The 22,896-nt window shown below is 43.0% G+C and overlaps 1 protein-coding gene across 2 annotated transcripts in view; it reads right to left on the bottom strand.

Annotated features, from left to right (window-relative positions):
- The window catches only part of ACAD8 (acyl-CoA dehydrogenase family member 8), a 599,439-nt gene that overhangs the window by 158,500 nt on the left and 418,043 nt on the right, over nucleotides 1–22,896 (bottom strand). For both annotated transcript variants that reach the window (XM_044081167.1, XM_044081168.1), the window contains exon 9: nucleotides 1,149–1,301. In XM_044081167.1, the coding sequence (XP_043937102.1) occupies nucleotides 1,149–1,301 (153 nt within the window). The remainder of the gene's footprint in view (nucleotides 1–1,148; nucleotides 1,302–22,896) is intronic.

Raw genomic sequence — 22,896 nt, 5'->3', positions numbered from 1 at the left:
TCAATACAGGGAAAAGCTTTCCTGTTTCCCACCATGGCTTTTCGCAACATACTCCTCAATAACATACAGGGCTCTCAGTTAAGAAAACATGAAGTGATAAACTGATTAATGTCTCTACTGCGACATATCCTAAATGAACAACCTTAGTGTTATTTTTAATAACTCTTTGCACTTTCTACGACTGTCTTTTATTAGCTGATAAGTCACTTGGTTAAGGAAGCCAGGCCTAAAAAAGTTCTGGATGCCATAAGGAGGTGTGAGTGTGAAATGGACATTTACAAAAATGGCGTTACAGGCTTGATTGAGTTAAGTACAGTACAACACATCTTCAAACATATGATAGCATCAATGTGAGAAATAGAATGGCACCAATAAAGAGGACTAAAATAGTCCAATAATCCACCTTGGTTGCTATACGAAAACATACAACCCATAAACAAAATCTCTGCTCTATTATTTTACTTATTTTTTTACAGCCAGTAACTCAATGCCATAACTCCATTCCACAGAACTTACTAGTTTACTCTCTGTGTGTTATCTATATATGGCAGACCTATTACAGTAAAGCAAGGCTGTTCTGGAGTCGAGCGCTACAGAACAAAGTACTCAAACAACTGTGTGGGCTCTAATGAAGACTGCCTGGCATTATCTTTTTACCACATATCTCCCCTCAGCCTCATCTCCCTTAAAAGGGCTACTATGGGCCTGTGCAAACATTAAGAATATGTCAATATTTCATTTCATCCTTTCTACCTTTCTAAAAGTGCAGCTTTAAAATTAGTACCAACAAGTAGCAGTAAGAGGAAGACTGCAACATAAATTATATCTGCATCCCCATCAGAAGTATGCATTCCACTGCGCTTCTTTTTCACCCCCCCCCCCCCTAAAAGCCCAAGCTTGTGAATAATCTGACTCGCCATACTGCATGCTGGAAAAAATTTCTTAAAGTAGCAGCATTAAGGGCAAATGATAACTATAACAGTGCTGCTGGATCAAGTCTAACTTTAGGTTTTATCACGGATGACAAAAATCAGATGACCCAAGCCTGGACTGAAGGAAACCCATTTTGCAACACTATACTATTTACTGATACAGAAACGTGTTCTTATAAAAATTGCTCCATGGGATATGAAGAAAGCAGGACTTACCGCAAAACATTCATCTGTAGCAAAGAGCTTGGCCATGGAGCACAAAGCCACCGCATCTTCTCGACCCTGCTGGAGTGCAACAGCAGCGCTACGGATTAGTAGACGAGACGCCACCAGCTTTGTCGCCATTTCTGCTAATTTAAACTGCAGATACTGTAAGAATACAACATACTTATAGTTTACATTATTTTACATCACCGACAGTTATCTGACCTAATGGAGAAGTGATATATTACTAAATAAACTGTCTCTTTTCCCACAAGCCTCCTACAAAAAGGCCATCTTTGTTCTGCAGTGCATCTTTTCACATATAAAGGTGCTGAAAAATGATCTGTGGCTATTCATTTCAAATAAGGCCTGCAGCTTGCCTCTACAGCTACCTTTTACCTTCCTTGTCCCAACTCTACTTAACTTGCATCTGTTTATTTTACTCCCAAAACCCCTGTACTAACCTATAGTCTACCACCCCCCTCTGGCAATAAATTCCAAGACTGCTATCTTATCTGAAAAAAAGCATTTCCTCAAGTAAATTTTGAATTCTCCCTCTTATATTCTTTTCTCCCACCTGCCATTCTAAACTTTCCTTATTTCAGTTGCTACCTGATGATGATGATGCACGTCTTCATCACAGATTCCACAAACCGCTGTTCTTGCTGGAGGCTCTACATCTGCTTCACCGTTTTAGTAACACTGCTCTTCATTTTTGATAATAGGCTGATCTACACTATATGTACACAATAAAGTAAATGTGCAGCATACAGAATTCAATGCCACATGAAACTTTATGCCAGCACTACTGTTTCTGCTATATCATTGGTTTGCCAATGTAGCTCAGGGGATTAAGGCTGTGAACCAACAGCAAGCTTCATCTGGAAGTGCAGGGTTTGATTCCTTCAGTGTCCATCTTCTCATTGTGCAGCTGAGCAAATAAGCCAGTGTTCCTCAGTCAAGCCTGTTAACAGGCATGTGCGTATAGCAGGTTAACAAATAAACCTACTGCAACACTCCACCCAGAGGTTTCTAACTCATGGAACTTTTAACTTCCAATAATTGTTCTACTTCCTTCCTCTTTACCTTACCCATCATCTTTTCGATCTCTTATACTAGAAACCTTCTACACCTTTACCCATTCTGTTGGCTTGAACCTCTCATTTCCTGATATATTACAAGATAGATGCAGATTATCTCCACTTGGATTCACCCCATCCACTTCTTACACAGGTATGGCTACTTGAGTCAGTCATCCTACTCTATTACTACAACTTTTTTCCCCATTGTAAATATCTGAAACACTTCCTTATGCTTCTGTGATATACAAATGGAACTTCACAATCTAAATTTTTGAATGAAACCTCCTTTACTCAGTTGGGAAAACAAGGTAACCATGTTTGCAGACTCATGTAAACAGCTTCAGGTTGCTGAGTTACTGCAGCCCTGTAGTGCTGTCATTGGATCCTTAGACTAGCCACATGGCTGCAACAGGGGAACTATCCTTTCCAGAACAGAGATGCTGACACCCCCAAGATGTGTTAAAATTAGTGTACAGCCATTTGCATGGTGGGTTTGAAAAGTACTGCCTCCCAACTGCAAAAAAAAAAAGCACATTGTTGAAGTACACATTTTGAGAAGCCTACTTCTGTTGTACTGGTTCCACTGAAGACTGAAATTTTCTTCAACAAAATTATCTTTTTTTTTTTTTTTTTTTTTTATTTTATATAAATTCTTTATTTCAACAAAATTATCTCAGCTTTGTCACCTCTATGTGCATAAATCTCACACTTTCTTCAATGTTTTATTAAATACTTAGCTGATGTATTAACTTGCCTCATTTCTTTTACCAGTTCATTTTAGACTGAACTCTGAATGTTGGTACATTATACTTGGCTATCAAGCGGACAATTTGTACAAGACACCTGTATCATATCCTTGATGTTAAAAAAAAAAAAACTAATTTTTCATAACAGTTTACTAAGCAATTCTGACACAATCATCACTATTTTTAGTGTCTGGAAATATCTGAACAAATAAAATCCTCCACAAAGTACAGTACAGTTGTGCAAGAACTTACCATAGCTGTAGATATATTACTGATCAGTGTTGCAGTATTCCAAACAAGGGTTATTCACTGCTGATGTCTGGCTAGGCTACCAAAGTTCAACCTTCCCTGGGTTGTGTTTGATGTGCCATCACAGCTTGTAAATGTAGGAGTACATAGGTGACGTACGAGTGTACATCCGCAGACCATCTCCAAGCCAGCACCCTAAAGACTTCTGACAGTGTGAACAGTCAGCTAGATGGGCCAAAGAAGGAAATGGTAGTCCCTTAGTCCTAGAATTCCACCTACAGAGCAGAAAGGGGGAAGAGAGAGAGAGAGAGATGGTAACAAAATCAGGGGGGGGGGGTGGAATACTGCAACAGTGATCAGTAGGACATCAACTGCTGTGGTACATTCTTACATAAGTGTACTATGTCCTGACTGAAATCACTGTTGCAGTATTCCAAATGAATGGGTATTTCCATGGATGAAAGGAACACAATCGGGGCTGGCTTGATGAAAGAAGAACTGCCCATTAGGCCAGATAGGACTGACCTAACTGAAAGCAGCCCTGCACCTTGAAAAGCCACTGATCCTGTAATATTTAATGAAGGGGTGTACAGAGGGTCTATGTTCAGCCATCAAATGAAATACTGCAGTGGGGCACATGGGAAGTGGTGACCAACTAGTTACTTTCCCCATCAATGAAATGAACATTCACTGAATGAATGTTCGATTGATAGGGTTCGTGGAAGTTACATTCGATGGCTGAACACAGACCCATGTACAGATAACCAGGTGGCAGCTTCCAATAAAGCCCTGGCATCAACCCCTTTGTAGAAGGCCCTGGTGGGTGTGCCTGTTCTGACAGAATGAGCTTGTGGGCATAATGGCAAGAACTTGCCATGAAGAGAATAACAAAAGGAGATGGACTTAGAGATCCAGCTTGCAGTGGTTTGTTTAAACACTGGTTGTCCCAGTTTTGTGTCAATGAGCAAGACAAACAATTTATCTGAAATACAAATAGATCTGGTCTTGTCCAAATGCAGCCTCATCAACCTGTGAACATTTAGAGAGTTTAAGAGTCTTTCCCCTTATTCTGTGGTTTAGGGTAGAAAGCATTCAGATTGATGGCATGGTTGAGAGATAGCTCATTCATTACTTTTGGCATGAAAGAGGGGTTATCCCTCAGGATCACCATGTCCTTGTGAAAAATAAGGAAGGGAGGAATGGCCATGAATGCCTGTAGCTCTGAGACTCCCCTAGCAGAAGTGAGCCAGAAGCAGAAGTTATCCAGAAGCACAGTTTGAGATTTGCTGAGGCTGCTGGTTCAGGAGGAGGTAGAATGAGCTTTTCCAGCATGAAACTGAGATCCCAGGAGTGGATACAGGCCTCTTTGGTGGTCTAAGATGCAGACCCCTCTAAGAAATTGTTTGATCTCAGGTCTGGACATAACAGGTAGTTTCAGGGACATCAGGCAGAGAAGGCAGTCAGTGGGGCTTTGCTGGATTAAGTCAGACCTGCATCATTGATCTCACACAAATAGATTAGTTTTGTTGAGGCCCTGGTTATTTATTTCTATGGCAACATTAAGAAATTCTCTACCATTTGGCTATGTAGGATTTTTGAGGGATTTGTCTCCTTGCTTCTTGTAGAACAATAACTACATCTTCTGAAAAGTGGTGTCTGAAGGGTATCAAAACCCTAACACCCACAAGCTTAGGGATGACATGACAGGGGTGTAGCAGTGATCCTTTTTTTTTTTTTTTACTTTACCAGAAAGGCTCATCCAGACTCTGCTACACTTTGCTGTGAAGGAAAGGTTAGTTTGCTGTTATTTTTTGTATTTCTGTATTGCCTTTCTATATTTTGAATACTGTAGTTTGTTTTCTTTACCTTGTGTTTTGCTTGCATTCTGTTTTAACAGCATATTAAAACTTCAAAAGAGACCACAGCTCTCTCTGTTCTGAGTCAGGCAGAATTTTTCCCTCCCTCCCTCCCACCCATTTAAGTTGTCTTGTTAAATACCACTGTCTTTCTAGTTGCCGCCTCTTATGTTAATCTGACCATATATCTCATTTCTCTCTACTTTCACTGGCTTATGTGAGTAATCACAAAACCATCACTTTTGAAATCCCACCCCTTCAATTATTTAAATTTATTGGCCATCCTACAGTATTTCATAGTACCAAAATACAAAAGTAACCACCCCTTTCAGTCCATCTTGCTGTTTTAAAAATAGTAACTCTCCACTAAACCTTAACTTTTAAACAGGTAAAACTCAAGTTACCTACTTTCATATCTAACTTCTCTAGTGCACACTGCAGAGTGCATTCTTTTCAATCTTACCTTTAAGCATCCCTGTTACTAGCACTTTCTCTAATACCTAAAAAGATCATCTCTACTTGACTCCAAGTAGACTTTTCTCTATCTGTTAAACCTAGCACTTGCTCCTATAGTACTTATTACCTTGATACGGCACTCTTATAGATAGCACCCCAAAAAGGCAAACCCCCATTTCTCGGTCACCCACGTCCCCCGGAATCTCTTGTCTAGTCCTTCTAGCATGTCGAGGGATCAGTTGCTAGTGTCCTCTCCTGCTCAGCTGGTGAACCTGGGAATATTGAGGCAATGTTACAATTGCCTCATGTACACAGACAACCCTCTCCTCCTCCCACAAAACACAAATACATGCGAGAGATGCAACTATGCGGCCAAACTGGAGGCTGAGCTCTCTCAACATAGGACTGGCAAGACCAGTCAGGAGGAGAAGGTTACCACACACACTATAGACCCAGTCTCACATAGTACCATCACAACCTCAAATCATACACATAAACACACAAAGACATACTCGGCGGCTCTGATCAAAAATCTACCAAAACAGCAGAGGCCACCAAAGCAGACACCCAAACAACCACCACCTCAGAACACACCTGCAACACATAGACCTCACAGTCAGAGTGTCAAACAGTCACAGCCCTTAAGGCCAAACACAATGCCAGACACACTAGTCATTGGTGACTCCATAGTCAGACACACTGACGTCCCGCTCAGCAGACTGAGTAAGGAGAAGGTCACAGTAAGCTGCCTGTCGGGCGCTAGAATCCGCCACATAACGCAAGCACTCAGGTCACTCAACAGCAGGTACAAATACGACTCAGTCATTGTCCACGCTGGTGTAAACAACCTGAGACGTACCTCCTTGGACTACATGAAAAGAGACATTGAGGAGCTCTCTGATTATGTAGCCCAGGCAGGTATGACCCTGACCTTGAGCAGTATCCTACCTTCACCAAGAATGATGCCACAATACAGAGATAAGATGATCAGCTTTAACAATTGGCTTAAACTCTGGTGTCATTCAAAGGGGATCCAATGTCTGTCTGCCTGGGATGACATGCTGGACAAGCCACGCTGCTTCTAAGGGACGGCTTGCACCTGTCACCCTGGGATTCTGGATATTGGCAAAGGCTCTTGCCACCCCCATAGTGCCTTTTTTAGGCAAGGCTCAAATTCTAAACCTACCACCCTAGAACACAAAAAAGGAAAAAAACTAAGGGTAATGCTGCTCAATGCCAGAAGTCTCAATCTCAAAATGCACGCACACGAGGCCCTTCTCAGTATGGAGAACATCGATGTCTGTGCAGTGACAGAAACCTGGTTCAAGGCTCCTGAGAGCACCCCAGCACTATCAGGTTTTACCTCTTATCATGCGTTCCGGCCCCAAAATCCGGACAATACCAAGAAAGGAGGGGGGGTATCCATATTCATCAAGGACACCCACACCTCAAGACTGGTGGCAATGCACGATGCATCGGAGACCATCCAGGTGCAATTAACCACAGGCAAGACTGCTCTGCAAACTGTAGCATGTTACAGGCCACCCTCACAAACTCAGGAACCTCACATGGCCTTCCTGAAAACACTAGAGGGGATAAATGTATCACCAAACACCATCATACTAGGTGACTTCAATTACCCTAATATAGACTGGGAACACTACTCAAGCCCAAACACCCTAGCCCAAAAGTTCCTGGAATTCATAAACTCAAATGCCATGGAACAACTAGTCACCATCCCCACAAGAGGAGAAAACATACTTGATCTCATCATCACGAACATGGGAGCACAATGTTCAACACCGGAAGTATACCCCTCACTGGTGAGATCAGATCACAAACTAATCTCGCTGGAGGTCCTCATCCCCCCCCACCTGAAATAAAAAGACCACAGTAAAAACTTTTGAAGCCGACTTCACACTTCTAAAGACTAGTGTGGTCTCCTTTAAGGCCCCGAGCCGGCGGAAAACAGTACTCAAGCCGCTGAATCACTTACAAATGCCTTCTACCAGCACCTGCAGGACTGCATGGATAAGGCAATCCCAATCAAAACAAAGACTCTTTGTACCAAAGGCAAGCATCCAGTCTGGTGGACCCCAGCCATAAACAAACTCTACAACAAAAGGAGGAAGCTACTACAAGATAGAGCAAAATCCTTAAAAGGTAAGACACCCTTGATCACTATAAGTAAAAACTAAGAGCTCTCATAAAATCATCCAAAGCAAATTTTGAGAGAAAAATAGCTAAAGACTCAAAAGACAATCATAAGGCCTTCTTTAGCTATGTTAGAAACCTGGGAGGAAACTCCCAGATATGCTCAGAACTAGTTCAAAATGATGTGAAGATTACTGATCCTACAGACATTGCCAACATACTGGCTGACAGGTTCAGTGCAAACTACTCCCCCCCCCCAAAAGGAGAGATATCTATACCAAGCGATTGCAGCCCCCCAAACGTCTCCAACGCCCAAGTGAGAACTGCTCTCCAAAGCAAAAACACAGCATCCATGGGACCTGATGGTGTCCCCGGCTGTGTGCTCCACGAACTCAACGAGGAATTAAACCCACAGCTAGGACAGCTGTTTAATCATAGTCTTACCTCTGGATACGCACTCCAGGAGTGGCGCACTGCAACTGTGGTCCCACTTCACAAAGGCGGTGCCTCCACCGACCCTGGAAATTACCGCCCATTAGCTTGACAAGCCTTATCTGCAAAGCCATGGAGAGGATCATAATGGACCTCATAAATAAAGACATAGGAAATTTGCAGACTTTGGATCCATCCCAGTTTGGCTTTGTCAAAGGCAGATCATGCCTTCTAAACTTGGTTGACTTTTTGAAACAGTCACCAAAGCCATTGATGAGGGAAAGGCAGTCCATACAGCCTACCTCGATCTGGCGAAGGCCTTGATACAATACCCCACTCGGGTATCATTGAAAACTCATCAGCTTAAATGTTAACCCATACATCACAAGATGGGTTGTAAACTGGCTGAGTGACAGAACCCACAGGGTCAGAGTTGCTGGCGCCATGTCAGACTCAAAGCCTGTCACAAGTGGTGTACCACAGGGCTCAGTCCTGGGCCCACTCTTGTTTGGCATCTACTTTTCAAGTACAAGCAAACACAGGAGGGTTATGGCTGACAAAGTTTGCAGATGACTGCAAACTGGGCCATAGTAGAAAACACATCTGACACAGATATCCTTCAGAAGGGTCTCACAGAAACGGATAACTGGTGCCAGAGCCATGGCCTAAAGTTAATGCCAAAAAATGCATAGTCATACCCTTCGGGAAAAACAAGGTTACCCCTAGCTACCAAATAGGTGGCAATCCACTGAGCACAGAAGAAGTTATCAGGGACCTGGGGACCCAGGCTGATAGTAGTCTGTCATTCGACACCCATGTAGCTAAAGTAGTTAGGAAGACCTTCTACATTGCCCACCTTATCATGAAGGGATTCTCATCTAGATCAAGGGAGGTCAGTCTCCCTATACTCATCACTCATCAGACCAATGATTGAGTACAATGCCCCATTCGGAATGTATCTGACGCGACACTTGCAGCAGCTGGAGAGGCCACAAAAGTTCCTCACCAAAAGGATAAAGGGTCTCAAACATCTGTCCTATGCTGCCCGACTGAAAGAACTCCAGCTCTATTCAGTCGCACCGCTTGCTCAGAGGTGACCTTTGCCTAACATACAAGGCCATGTCAAACCCAGATTTGATGAATATGCTTCACCTCAAAAAATCTAGATCCATCAGAGCCACAAGGGCGAGAGACTTAAACCTCGACACGGCTATTAATAGGACGTGCTGGAGGGATAGATTCATCACCCAAAGACTCCCTATGCTGTGGAATAAAATCCCGGTATATGTGAGGCAGAGCACCTCGCTGGCCTTGTTCAAGAGAAATCTTGACCAATGGATGGGAGATCGCAGATATACCCCAGGGATTACCTCAGTGTCACTGCTCAACAGAGGCACAGCAAAATAATGGGTATAGTTCCCCATACTAAAGGGGTGGCGTAAGCCACAAAACTATGGGCTAGGCTTGTAAATGCCCTCGGGCAGATAGCCTAGTATGAACCTATGAACCTACTGTGAGGAGATTCGCCTTGTGTGGTAGCTTGCAGTGTTTGCCCTTACCAGATGATAAAGAGAGAACCAATGCTGTCTTGGTCAGGAGGAGTGTAGAATGTTTAAAGACAGGATCCTTGAACACATCAGGGATATCAAGAATAAGAAAGAATGTAGTGCATTAGCTAGTCATGTAAGCTCCACAGCCCCGACACACACATTTAAATTCTTTATGATACAAGTGATTTATCCTAACAGAGGGGGAGAATCACACGGAGAGTATTGAACAAGAATGGATTCTGTTGTTAAATGCTGAGAAATCTCTGGGTTTAAATGGAGTCGTTTCCCTTAAACCTTTTCTTAAAGCACGTCCTTTGAAACATTAATGTGGTTAGATATTTACATATGCTATTATTTTTTGCATTGCAGCATAAACCGATGATTTAGATAGAATATAAGAATGATTTTATTGCATCTATTAATTGTATATCTATTACTAAGATGGCAATTATAAATGCACCATGTTTTTGATTTTATTACTGCCTATATTTAGTATAGCTTTTTATGTCAGCTTATATGTTTTTATTTAATTTTAAATGTTACTATAGTATTTGTTTTTATGTATGGTTACTGATCAACTTTTTACATATATATATATTTTTGATAGTGCAACTCAGTTGTAGTATGGCATTTAGCAGACATGAACTTCATGCATTCTATTTTATTTATACTAGGCCTCTATAGAGTTATTTGGTTAGTCAGTCTGAATTTAATACAGTGAATGGACTACATTAATTGACGTTACCGGACAGGTTGCCAATTGTTATTTAAATGTTACTGAGTATTCTAATTTTGCCTGATGAAGCGACTTGGTTAGCTGCGAAAGCTCTCACATATTGTTTGTTTGTTTTTAACTAAACTTTTTGGTGTGTGAGCTTTGGTACAGTTTGATTTTTCTTCTTTTTGGTCAGGAGGAGTACATTAGTAATAGTTTGTCACTTTTCTATTTGGATGTTTAGTAGAGCCCTTGGAATAAGAGGTAATGGCAGGAGGGCATAGACAAATTACCCTGTCTACTTAAAGGAGAAGGCACCTGTACTCCAGGCTGAGGGGCAAGGGGTACCCAGTGCAAAAGAGGGGAGGTTGGTTGTTGCTCTCTGAGGTAAACAAATCTGTCTGAGGTATCCCCAGTGCTGAAGGATATCCAGGAAGACTCGTCTGTTCAGGATCCATTTGTGATGATTCTCCAAGGCCCACTGTCCTATGATGAGATGTACATGGCGAGCAGGGATGCTCCCAGGCCATCTGTATTAGTCTGCACAGCTGGCATAATCTGCCGTTTCTTTGCTTGTCTATGTACCGCATAACCATCATGTTATCTGAGAATACTCAAAAAGGACATAGTTTCCAGATCTGAGAGAAAATATGACTGAACCACCAAATGCCATGTTTTACACCATTTAGTAGCTAGCCTTGCCACAGCACAGTCTGTGATCCATATTCTCCTATCTTCAGGATACTGCTCACCACAGTTGATGCCCAAAGTAGTAGGTCTATACAATGTTTCCCCTTACAGGGCACCATCTAGAGTCTCTTCTGCTACCCACAGCTCCATTCTTGGATGAGTTTAAGATGGAAACAGACAGCATGTTTTCTTGAGGTGGGAGAAGCCCCACAGAGACACAGGAAGAACATGCAAACTCAAGCAGGCAGCGGCCAGAGATCAAGTGTGTTTCAACTCACGAGTTCAGCTCTAAACCAATTGCTATTCATACTGGTGATGGACTACATTTATTTATTTACTTTTTATTTTATTTTACATTTGTTAACCGGGCTAGTCTAACTGGATATATTTCCATTTTCAGTAGAGGCCCGGGGAGAAAAGCTCCACATAGAGAAAAATGACAGTTTCATAATATAGCACATTTAAATATTAATGGAGAAGGAGGTGGAAATAAGCAAATATTCAGGAAGACATCACAGGCATTACTATTGACATGACAATACTATGATTCACCATTCTCACTCACGAAATAACAATTAAACTTATTTCACATTGTTTTATAGGAAGATTATATAAGGGAGAGTAGAAGAGAAAGAGGAAAAATATACAGAAAAAATAGAGAGAGTAGAGTCGTAAAAAAGACAAAAATACTTTCAGACAAAGAAAGGCATCTAAAGATGGAGAGGGAAAACTAAAAGAGCTAGATCTTATAGAGTGAAGATAATAAGGCTAGTAGAAGAAAAGAAGGAAGAAGGAGAGGAAGGTGGAGGAGTAGAGGGGAACATAGGGAGATTTAGTCGGGGTAACAACAGGGACATAACCATTGATTTTTAAGGTAAGTTTTGAGTTTTTGTTTGAACAGAATAGGATTTGGAATAGAAGTAAGTTCAGTAGGAAGTTGATTCCAGTGTTTACCAAGGGCGTTGGAGAAAAGGGAGTCACCAGCAAGGTTGTTTGATTTAGTTAAAGTTACAAGAAGTTTGGTGGAGGAATGAAGTGAGTTCAGGTTAGAGTAAGGGGTTAGAAGTTTTGGAAAGTGCAGGAGTGTTATTAGGTAGATAGAGAGCTCTTTGGACAAAGGAAAGTTGGGAGAGAAGTAGCATATTTTCTAATTCTAGCCATTGAAGTTGCTGAAGGTTCAGGCAGTGGTGAGGTTGAAGTTTACAGATTAACAAAATTGCTGTATGCAGACAATGTGGCATTACTGAAGACTCTGAGCAAGAACTTCAGCAAAGGGATCGGAGAATTGAATGCAAAACTGAAGGCACATGGGATAAGACAGTTGTAATGTCAGCAAATGAGGGAAATCAGAAGTACTACTGTAAGGTACAGAAACCTGGGCAGTAAAGGTAGAGCAGCTGAGGAAGCTAGAGGTGAAGGAGATGAAGTGCCTGAGATGGGTGGTAGGATGCATACTGTGGGACAGACAAAGAAATGAGGACATAGGAGCAGAAGCCAAAGTAGCTCCAACTGCAGAAAAGGTCAAAGAGAACAGAATAAGATGGTTCGGGCGCATGTGCAGAAAAGCAGAAGAGAATAGTACAGTTGTGTACACTTATCATAAATGTAGATTTTCGAGTGTACTCACTGTTGCAGTCATTACATTTGGGTAATCTGCTGGCAAGTTGCCCTCAGTCGGCCTGATTAACAAAGTCTTGCGTCCTGTGTTGCTTGCTGTCCCCTCTTCCATGACGTCAGGTCGTCAGGGGTATAAAACATGCAGCCAACACCATTACATCAGTTTTTCTTGCCCCAGATATATATATATATATATATATATATATATATATATATATATATATATATAATTTAAAACAAAAAATATACCTCCAAACAAAAAGCAAATACACCAAAAAGGCTTTTAAGCATAGTAAAAAACATAGTTTAAAACCCATTTGTCCTGGGTAACAAGTTGCCAGTTTCGTGCATGAAGTGCCAGTTTTCCCCCAAACGGGCAGCTAAAAGGTAAGTGCTTGGTGATTGTAGAGGGAAGTCATTGAGAGTGTTTACCATAGGGAGGTGCCTTGTTGTTTCCAGATTTGGAAGTAGACGCATCCATTGTTTTGTTCTAAAAGTTCCTTGTGACTGAAACCTGGAGCCTTTGGACTGCCTGGATTTGACTTGAGCGGCTCTCAAGGGAACTGGAAAGGACCAGTACTTAGTAGGCCAGTGCCTACTAAATCTTGGAGGTTGCACTTGTAAGAAATCTTTCATAGTTTGCATAGATTTAGCTTTATCTGCCATCTTTAACACTTCTTCAGCCTGATTACCAAAGAGACGGTCCTGTTGTAAAGGGGCATCCAACAATTTTGCTTTAACATGGTCAGGCAAAAATTTTCTCTTTGAGCCAAGCATGCCTTCTTAGCACAGATCCAGTTACAGCAGCCCTGCAAGAGGCTTCCAAGGAATCAAAACCACATTGTGAAGTATGTTTTCCAACTTGTTCAGCTGAATGTAATAAATCCTGCAAATATTAATTTTCCACAGTCAGAGATTAACATAATTTTCTGTTTCAGTAGTCCCATGACATGCTGTTGATATTTAAGCATATGAAATTGACAGTTTAAAGCCCTGATTGCCAAGGTTGCAGACGTGTAAACCTTCTTACCCCATCTGTCCAGCGCCCTGGAATCTCTATCCGAAGGGGTAGGATTTTTTAGCAGTAGAGGCCTTAACACCCTTGGGACCCTGAGAAATTGTTTCAGGATCAGTAGAGTTTTGAAAAGGAAATTGTGGGAGTCAGGAACCCTGTAGTATCTGTCTGGCTTACTAGGAGCCAGAGGCAGAGAATATGGAGTCATACTGGATTCTGAAAAAACATAATCAACATTGTCTAGAAAGTACAGTTTTGTACCTACCATAAATGTAGATGTCCGATAGGAATGCATCTGCAGTCCTTACAAATGGGTTGTCCTGTCGTCAGGCAGCCCTTCGGTCGGCCGGATTCCAAAGTCTGGGTCTGGCCTCGGCTGGTGTCGCACTTCACCCGACGTCATAGCTGCAGTTATTCGGGTATAAAGGCATCAGCCGACGCCATTTTCCTCAGTGTTTCTTGCCCCAGATGCCAGGTGCCCTCAAGGAAGGCTAAATTTGGATAAATGCAAAAGATTCCAAATAGTAGAAAGCAAACAAAAAATAGGCATGTATGTACATATATACAAACAAATACACCATAATAGATTCCCCCAGCTAGCTACAAGATGGGCAAATACCCTAGGAGTACCACAGAGGGGAAGGAGGGTGGGTAATCCTGACTGCAGATGCATTCCAATCGGACATCTACATTTATGGTAGGTACAAAACTGTACTATGTCCTTCAAGGATGCATCTGCAGTCCTTACAAATGGGTAGAATACCATAGCCAAACTGGGGGAGGAGGAGAAATAAAATTATGGTGTAGTTAAGATCCCTTGCAAAACAGCAGTGGCAAAACCTGCTCGGGATCTGGAGTATAAAGGTAAATTATAATGCTTGGCAAATGTATGCACGGAGCTCCAAGTAGCAGCCTCTAAAATGTCTTTGGTAGCCACTCCTCGTAGAAAAGCTGTGGTAGTGGCTGTAGCCCTTGTGGAGTGAGGCCTGATGTTTTCTGGAGTTTTCTTTCCATGGTAGGAGTAACAAAATCTAATGCAATTTCCTATCCACTTAGAGATTGTTTGTTTTGAAATTGCTTTTCCTTCCTTTCCTGTTGCATATGCTACCAGTAGCTGGTCCGTTTTCCTATTGCCCTTGGTCCTGTCCAGGTAGTAGCGTAATTGCCTGTGCACATCCAGAGCCTTTCTCCCCTGTTCTGTGGGTTGGGGAAAAATGTAGGTAGGTGGATAGCCTGGTTCAAAGATACTCTGGAGACCACATTGGGCATAAAAGTAGGATTAGTTCTCATGGATACTCTATCTTGATGGAAGATCAGGAAGGGCTGTACTGCCATTAGTGCCTGTAGCTCAGATACTCTTCTTACTGAAGTGATTGCCAGCAGAAAAGCAGTTTTCCATGATAAGTATTGTAATTCTGCTGTTGCTGCTGGTTCGAAAGGAGGCAGTGTCAATTTTTCTAGCACAAAGTTCAAGTCCCATGATGGCAATGGTGGCTTCCTGGGCGGTTTTACGTTTTTAATTCCTCTCCGAAACTGCCTGAGCAGAGGATGTGAGAAGACTGGAGGATCCAAGTCGTATTCTGCTGAAATAGCTGATGCATGAATCTTGATGGAAGAATAAGACAGGCCTTTGCGGAAGAGCTCTGCCAAGTATTCCAGGATGTTGGCTATATTTACCAGTGACACATTTTCTCCTTTTGCAGTACTCCAAATGAAATATCTTTTCCATTTTGCTGAATAATTTTTTCTCGTTGAGGGTCTGCGAGCCTCCAAGATAATGTCTTTAACCCTTTGGGATAATTTTGGGTTATTTGTTCTTATGCAATGTTCCAGGCAGTCAGCTGCAGTGTTTTCAGGTTTGGATGCAGGGTGTTGTAGTTGTTCTGTGTTAACAGCAGGGGAACAAGGGGTAGAGGCCATATTTGTTCCAGAGACATGCTCCTCAGTAATGGGTACCAATGTTGTCTTGGCCAGTCTGGAGCTATCAGAATGATCCTTGGACGTTCCTCTTTGATCTTCAATAGCACCTTGTGCATCAAATGAAGTGGTGGGAATGCATATGCTGTCAGGTTTTTCCAGCTGAAAGATAGGGAGTCCACCTTCCAAGCAAGTGGGTGGTACGTCCTGGTGCAGAATTTCTTCAATTGGTGATTGCGTGGGGATGCAAATAAGTCTATTTGTGGGAGTCCCCATTTTCTTGTAATTGTTTTGAAGATGTCCGGATGCAGCATCCATTCGTGGGCATCCGTGGTAGTTCTGCTTAATATGTCTGCTAGAATGTTTTCTTTTCCTGGAACAAAAACTGCTTGTAACTGAATGTTGTAGCTCAGAGCCACATTCCAGAGGTCCATTGCCATCCGGCATAGAGGGTACGAATGTGTGCCTCCCTGTTTGTTGATGTACCACAACTGTGGTGTTGTCTGTCCTTATCAACAGTTGACCTTGTCGAAGAAATGGTCTGAATGCCTGAATTGCCAGTTTTACTACCAGCATTTCCTTTTGATTTATGTGTAAGAGTAGCTGGTCTTGAGTCCATAAACCTTGAATGCACTTGTCCAGCATGTGGGCCCCCCAACCGAGGTCTGAGGCGTCCGTTGTGATGGTTTGGCTTGGTTGTGTGTTGTGGAAAGGCAATCCTTTGTTTGATTGACAGGCCTGAGCCCACCATTGGAATTCTTGCTTCAGGCATGGAATTATTGGAATTTGGGTTTCTAGGCTGTGCTTGTGCTGAGACCATAAATTCCTTAGGTACCACTGTAACTTTCTCATATGTAGTCTGGCATGTGGAACCAATATTATGCAGGATGCCATGAAACCCAAGGCTTGCAGGACTTTTCTTGCTGTTAGATGATTCTGCTTTGTTAATGCCAAGAAGTAGAGAGGGAGTTGCTCCTGTTTTTCTACTGTTAGGAATGCCATTTGTTTCGTTGTGTCCAGCTCTGCACCCAAAAAGGTTATCCTTTGGGATGGTAGCAGTCTTGACTTTTTTATATTGACTGTGTATCCCAGAGCTTGTAGCAGGTAAATGACCCTTTTCAAGTCCTCTGCTGGCTTGTTTTTGTTGTCCGCTTGTATCAGGCAGTCGTCCAGGTAAGGGTAGATTTGGATTCCTTGAAGCCTGCAATGAGCAATTACTGATGCCAGGCATTTCGTGAACACTCTGGGCGCAGTAGATAAGCCAAAGGGCAATGCTGAGAATTGATAATACTCTGATCCTGCAAGAAATCTGAGGTATCTTCTGCAATTTGGTCGTATGGGGACATGCAGGTATGCCTCCTTGAGATCTAGAGTTACCAGCCAAGACTCCTTGCCCAGCATGGGAAGAAGCTGCTGTAGGGTCAGCATTTTGAATTTTGGAACAATGAGGAATGTGTTTTAAGCGGACAGATCGAGAATGGGTCTCCATTTGCTTTCTTTTCTTGGTACCAGGAAGAGCCTGGAGTAAAATCCCTGTCCTTGCTCCATAGATGGTACCTTTTCCACAGCTCTCATCCTTAATAATTGAGTTATTTGTTTTAGAGCTTCTGCCTTTTGATTTGGAGGTAGGTTTGGCATTCCTCTCTTCCCTGGTAGAGTATGGAAGTGAAACCTGTAACCTTGGTCTATTGTTTGCAAAATCCACTTGTCTCTTGTGATGTAATGCCAGTTTACTGAAAATAAAGCTAGCTTTCCGCCCAAGGGTGCTTCTAGTTGTTCCCTGGTAGGCGGTGCTAGAGCCAAGTCACTGTGATTGTCCTGTAGCAGTGGTGGTGGCTGTGTCTGTGGCTGCACCTCGCTGGTTGTTACCCTGCCACTGGCGGCCCCTGTAGGCACCCCTGGATTGGCTTCTGCCTCTTGAACGCCTATTCCTGCCTCTCTGAGCTCTGGAGGAGTCTGGAAAGGACCAATTCTTGGAGGGCCAATTCCTGCTAAACCTTGGAGGTTGGACCTGTAAGAAATCTTTCACTGTTTGGACAGATTTTGCCTTCTCTTCCATCTTCTTCAGCACCTGTTGTGCAGGAGAGCCAAACAAATTGATCTTGTCCATGGGAGCATCTAGCAGTTTTGATTTGACATGGTCTGGTAAGGCCTGCTCTTTTAACCACGCATGCCTTCTGATAACTGTGCCAGTCATGGCTGATCTAAAGGAAGCCTCCAGTGCATCATAGCCGCATTTTAAGGAATGGTTACTGACTTGCTGAATGTTATGTACCATTTCCTGAACAGATTTTTTGTCTAATGGTTCATCCGAGGACAGTTTTTTGGTTAACTGGTCTAGCATAAATTCTTGATACTGGATCATGTGGAATTGACAGTTCAAGGCCCTAGCTGAAAGAGTAGCAGAAGTGTAAACTTTTTTACCCCATCTCTAAGGACCTGGATTCCCTTTCAGAGGGGAGGGGGTTTTTGGCAGAGGTAGCTGCTACAGCCTTAGGGCCCTGGGAGATAGTCTCGGGATCTGCAAAGGGAGCCTTATACAAATGGTGATGCGTGTCCGGGACCCTGTAGTACCTATCGGGCTTAGCAGGGGCCGGAGGTAGAGAATCAGGAGCAGTACAAGCATCATTAAATGCATCATCTACAACAGAAAGAACTGGAGGTATGGCTAAAGGCCTATGTTGTGGTAAATGCAGAAAGGTTCTAAGCCTTTTTCTGGAGTCTGAAAAATCCTGGCCCTGCCACTGAAATTGTTCCCTCATAGCATGCAAGGTTTCACCAAAGGAAAATTCCTCAGGCGGAGAGGCAGAAGGAATGGACTCTTCAGCATCAGAGTCTTCATAAGGGGAGAAAGGTGCCTCTGGAGGGTTTGTGTTATCTGAATCATCAGAGGAATCATCTGTAGAAACAGGCTCAGAGGGCTCTGCTCTAGGCCTCTTCTCTGGAGGTGGGTGAGAGGCCCTGTCAGGTTGAGGTTGGGATCCCCGGATTAAAGAAATGAGATCCTGTGCTAAACTAAGCATTTGTGAACTAGAGCTAGGCCTGTGAGAGGGGATCTTAGCAGGCACAGTTTTAGTAGTTTTAGCTGCTTTGGCCCTGGCAAAGGCCTTAATGGACATTGATGCAGGTGGCCTAGCAGCTCCACGTGCAGGGGTGGAAATATCCAAGGGGATAGTGTCAGATAATTCCTGAGAAACTGTAAGAGCAGGAGTGATTTCAGAAGCCGATTCCACCAGGTTGGAAGAGGCCTCGCTAGGAGGTAAGTTTTCGGCTGAAGGAAGAACCGTTTGCTTGGTTTCAGCCGAAACCAAGACACTCGCGGTTGGCTTAACCGCGGTTTGGGCCGAAACCGCGGACCGTGAGTGTCGGTCCTTTTCCTTGCGCTTTTTAGATATTTGCGTAGTCAGAGGATCCGATGGCATAATGTAAGCAAAATCGGAGCCGAAAAACTCCTCAGCAAATTCCGACCGACGTCTAAACGTCCGTCGGTTAAAAGAAGCACAGGCTAGACAAGCTGCTACGTCGTGGTCTGGGCCTAAACAAGGTAAGCAGTAAGAGTGGAAATCTTTATGAGGTATTTGTTTCCCACAAGTTAAACAGTTATTCACTTTTTTTGACATCGGCTGAGGCAAGAAAGAGTCCCCAATGGGGTACTTAGCTTTTTAGAAGTCTTCGGTAGACATATTCGGTAGTAGTAATTTTTGGTTTTGACTGACCGGCACTTGCGAACAGCTTCTGCTTCGGGCGCCACGCGGCAAGAAAGACTGGGGAAAATGGCATCGGCTGATGCCTTTATACCCGAATAACTGCAGCTATGACGTCGGGTGAAGTGCGACACCAGCCGAGGCCAGACCCAGACTTTGGAATCCGGCCGACCGAAGGGCTGCCTGACGACAGGACAACCCATTTGTAAGGACTGCAGATGCATCCTTGAAGGACATCAGGAGGTATAGCCAAAGGCCTATGCTGGGGAAGAAGAAGAAAATCCCTAAGTCTCTTTTTAGATTCAGAGAAATCCTGACTTTCCTAGTGGGAATGTTCCCTTACAGTATGTAAAGTTTCTCCAAAAAAGAAATCCTCAGGGGGAGAAGTAGAAGGGATGGAATCTTCTGCATCAGGGTCCTCTTAAGTAGGTATAGATAAATCCTGTTCAGTAGAAGAATCAGAAGAAATAGAATCCTGATCTGAAGATTCATAGTCAGTGCCTTGCCTAGGCCTCTTAGCAGGAGGGGGTTGGCTGCCCCTGATCAAGGTAATTAAATCTTCAGCCATTTTGATAATTTGTTTTTTAGGCAAAGGGGCCTGCACATGTGGCCCAAGCGTCGTTTTATTAGACATAGAAGTAGATTTTGGCCTTAGTTTTGAAGATGGTGTCGGTTTAATATACAAATCTTTAGGCCTGAAAACACCCTTAGAAGCTGGTGCTTGCACAGCGGCTCCGGACCCATCTAAGGTGGAGACATCCGCGGGTTCAGTAGTTAAAGCATCTCGCGGCATACCAGACTCCGAATGGGTCTCAGTACAGGCCTGCGAATCAAAAGTGGCGGGTATCAGGGGCTGCGAAAGCGTCTCACTGAGTACCGGCAAACTAGCGACTGGCCTGGAAGCGTCGTAAGTTTTGGACCTCAAATGTCTGTCTGTCTGTCTGTCTGTCTTTTTCTTTGCGTTTTTTAGGTATTCCGGTAGTCGGATTGCTAACCAATGTAATTTCTGGATAGTTAAATCGTGAGCCAAAATATTTAGAAGCAAAAATACACAGACGTTTAATAGCGCACTGATTAAATCTAGCACAAAACCGGCAGCAAGGTATGTTATGATCAGGGCCTAGGCAAGGAATACAGTACAAATAAAAATCCTTATGAGGTATTTGCTTCCCACAAGTAATGCAATTATTAACTTTAACTAACATCGGTAAGGAGCATGAAAAAGTTTTCCCAATGGGGTACTTAGCTTTTAGTTGAAAACTTTGGTTCGGAAACTCGAAAATGAAAATTTCAGAGGTCGGCCGATCAGCACTTGCGAACTGCTTCTGCTTCGGGCACCGCTTGGCAAGAAAGACTGATGTAATGGCGTCGGCTGCATGTTTTATACTCCTGATGACCTGACGTCATGGAAGAGGGGGGACAGCAACCAACGCAGGACCCAAGACTTTGTTAATCAGGCCGACTGTGGGAAACCTGCCAGCAGATTACCCAAATGTAATGAATGCAACAGTGAAACACGAAGAACATCTGGTAAAGAAGATTTGATACAGACAGGAAGAAGACAAGAGAAAACAAGGGCATCCAGCAAATCCAGGAGGACTGATTGTGTGAGGAAAGACCTGTGACAGTCAGGCATGAGTGCCGAAGAAGGGTAGGAGAGTTGTGACAGTTGGAGCAACACCTCAACCCCATGTAGAGAAATGGGATAAAGGGGGTTGATGATAACAAAACTTGAAGAGCTCTGATGAAGGCCCTCATCTCTTTCAGACTGCGGTGTCCCTTTTTGAGTTTGGGCTGCAACTGTCCTGTATTCTGTGGGTTCCTGTCCAGTCCCCCCCATGCCTCATCAGATGCATCTGTGTGCATCTCCTGAACTGAGGTTGGTGAGGTGAAATAGAGCCCTGGGTTGAGTTTCACTTATTCTTCCCATCATGAGAGCTCCTTTCTGAGACAAGGTATGAAGGGAGGTATTGTGTCTAGAGGATGAGAGCCCTGGGCCCATACTGCTTCTAAGTACCAGTGAATTTTCCTCATGTGGGGAGCTCTGGGCTAGTTGCTGCCTTCTTCTTAAAGTCAAAGATGACACAAAGTTCAGACCCCAGTTTAAATAGTACCTAACAGAGCAACATAAATGCAAATGCCCTTCAGTCCTTCTCCTACTACTTCTCACCTTAAAGTTCCACTTACAGGCATATCTACACCTTCCCACTATTTAAAATCAACTAATACACATTGTCTTCTCATCACTCTGTACAGTTTCGCTCTAGTAACAAGATTTTCTGTACACAAGCTCATCTACAAAACTCATACTATACATTTGTTCCCTTCACCCTTCTCTCCTACCCTAATGCCCATACTTTTCAATTGTTTATTACAGTTACTCTTCTGTACTTCATTTCCTTGTTGTAAATGTAATTATACTTTTTCACCACACTTATCTGATGCAACTGCTTCTTGTAAATATGCAAATCCAGTTCTTGCAGCAAGTTGCTTCATTTTACATATTTGCTGTACATGCGGTATCTTCTTTACCTTGTACTTCTTGTTGTTACCACTTTGTTACCTGGGCACAGCCTAGAATTGGTCATTCTTAATCAGTGCTCTGATCCAGTAACCAGCATTAAATAAAAATAAATAAATACATAACAGTGTTATTCATTACACAAGGAATTTACTGTAGCAGCAAAACTGCTGAGCTGAAAATTACAGTGAGCAGTAAAGATTAACAGGTTGCCTAGATGAAATGCCAGTGACCCAACATTGATTAGTGACTGGCACAGGAGGCCTGGTAATGGGAAGGAGGACTACGCAAATAATAGCCACATCTCCTTCTCAATGGGGGGATGATAAAATAGCTAAGCACACATGGCTGAAGACTGAAGGGTGATGCCACCATAACATGCATGATGTGAGTTCAGCACTTGGGATTGCAGCAAACACCTCACGGTCACACAGATAAGTGTGTGTGTGCATGACATGCACAGAAGGTACCAATGCACTCACTGTCTCCAGCTATAAATGTCAAATTCTGCCATCCTAGCTTCATCTATCGGTATATAATAAAAAATATATCCCCAAACCTCAACATATGATATCCCCTTCAAATAATATGCAAGAATCAACTGGGGAATGGAGTAAAGGTCAGCAGTGTGGGTAAAAAATATTTAAAATAAATACATAACAGTGTTATTCATTACACAAGGAATTTACTGTAGCAGCAAAACTGCTGAGCTGAAAATTACCAGCAGCCATCACCAGTCCCTATCTTATGATCTACACCTCTCACTCTATTGAGCCCTTGCTCTCCTCCTCCCAACGCTCTGTCCCCTTTTACAATATCTCCCCTACAAACCTGAGCTCCCTTACTACTATATTACTTATTACTCAGCTCCTTCTAATATACCTCCTCCCTCTCTACACCAGCCTACCTGCCTCCTTAGAAACACTGTCCATTGAATATCTGTTTTGTAACACACTACTCATACTATCCCTGTCTTACATACCTGTTTCTTCCACCTGGCTGATTGTTTTTCTCAGCATTCTTCTACTCCTTTGGCTCATCCCGCTCCGTTAAGCT

Source organism: Protopterus annectens, chromosome 8.part0 (genome assembly GCF_019279795.1).
Source record: "Protopterus annectens isolate FY-2018-M chromosome 8.part0, PAN1.0, whole genome shotgun sequence".
Taxonomy (NCBI): Eukaryota; Metazoa; Chordata; order Ceratodontiformes; family Protopteridae; genus Protopterus; species Protopterus annectens.
This window is presented reverse-complemented; position numbering and strand designations above follow the sequence as displayed.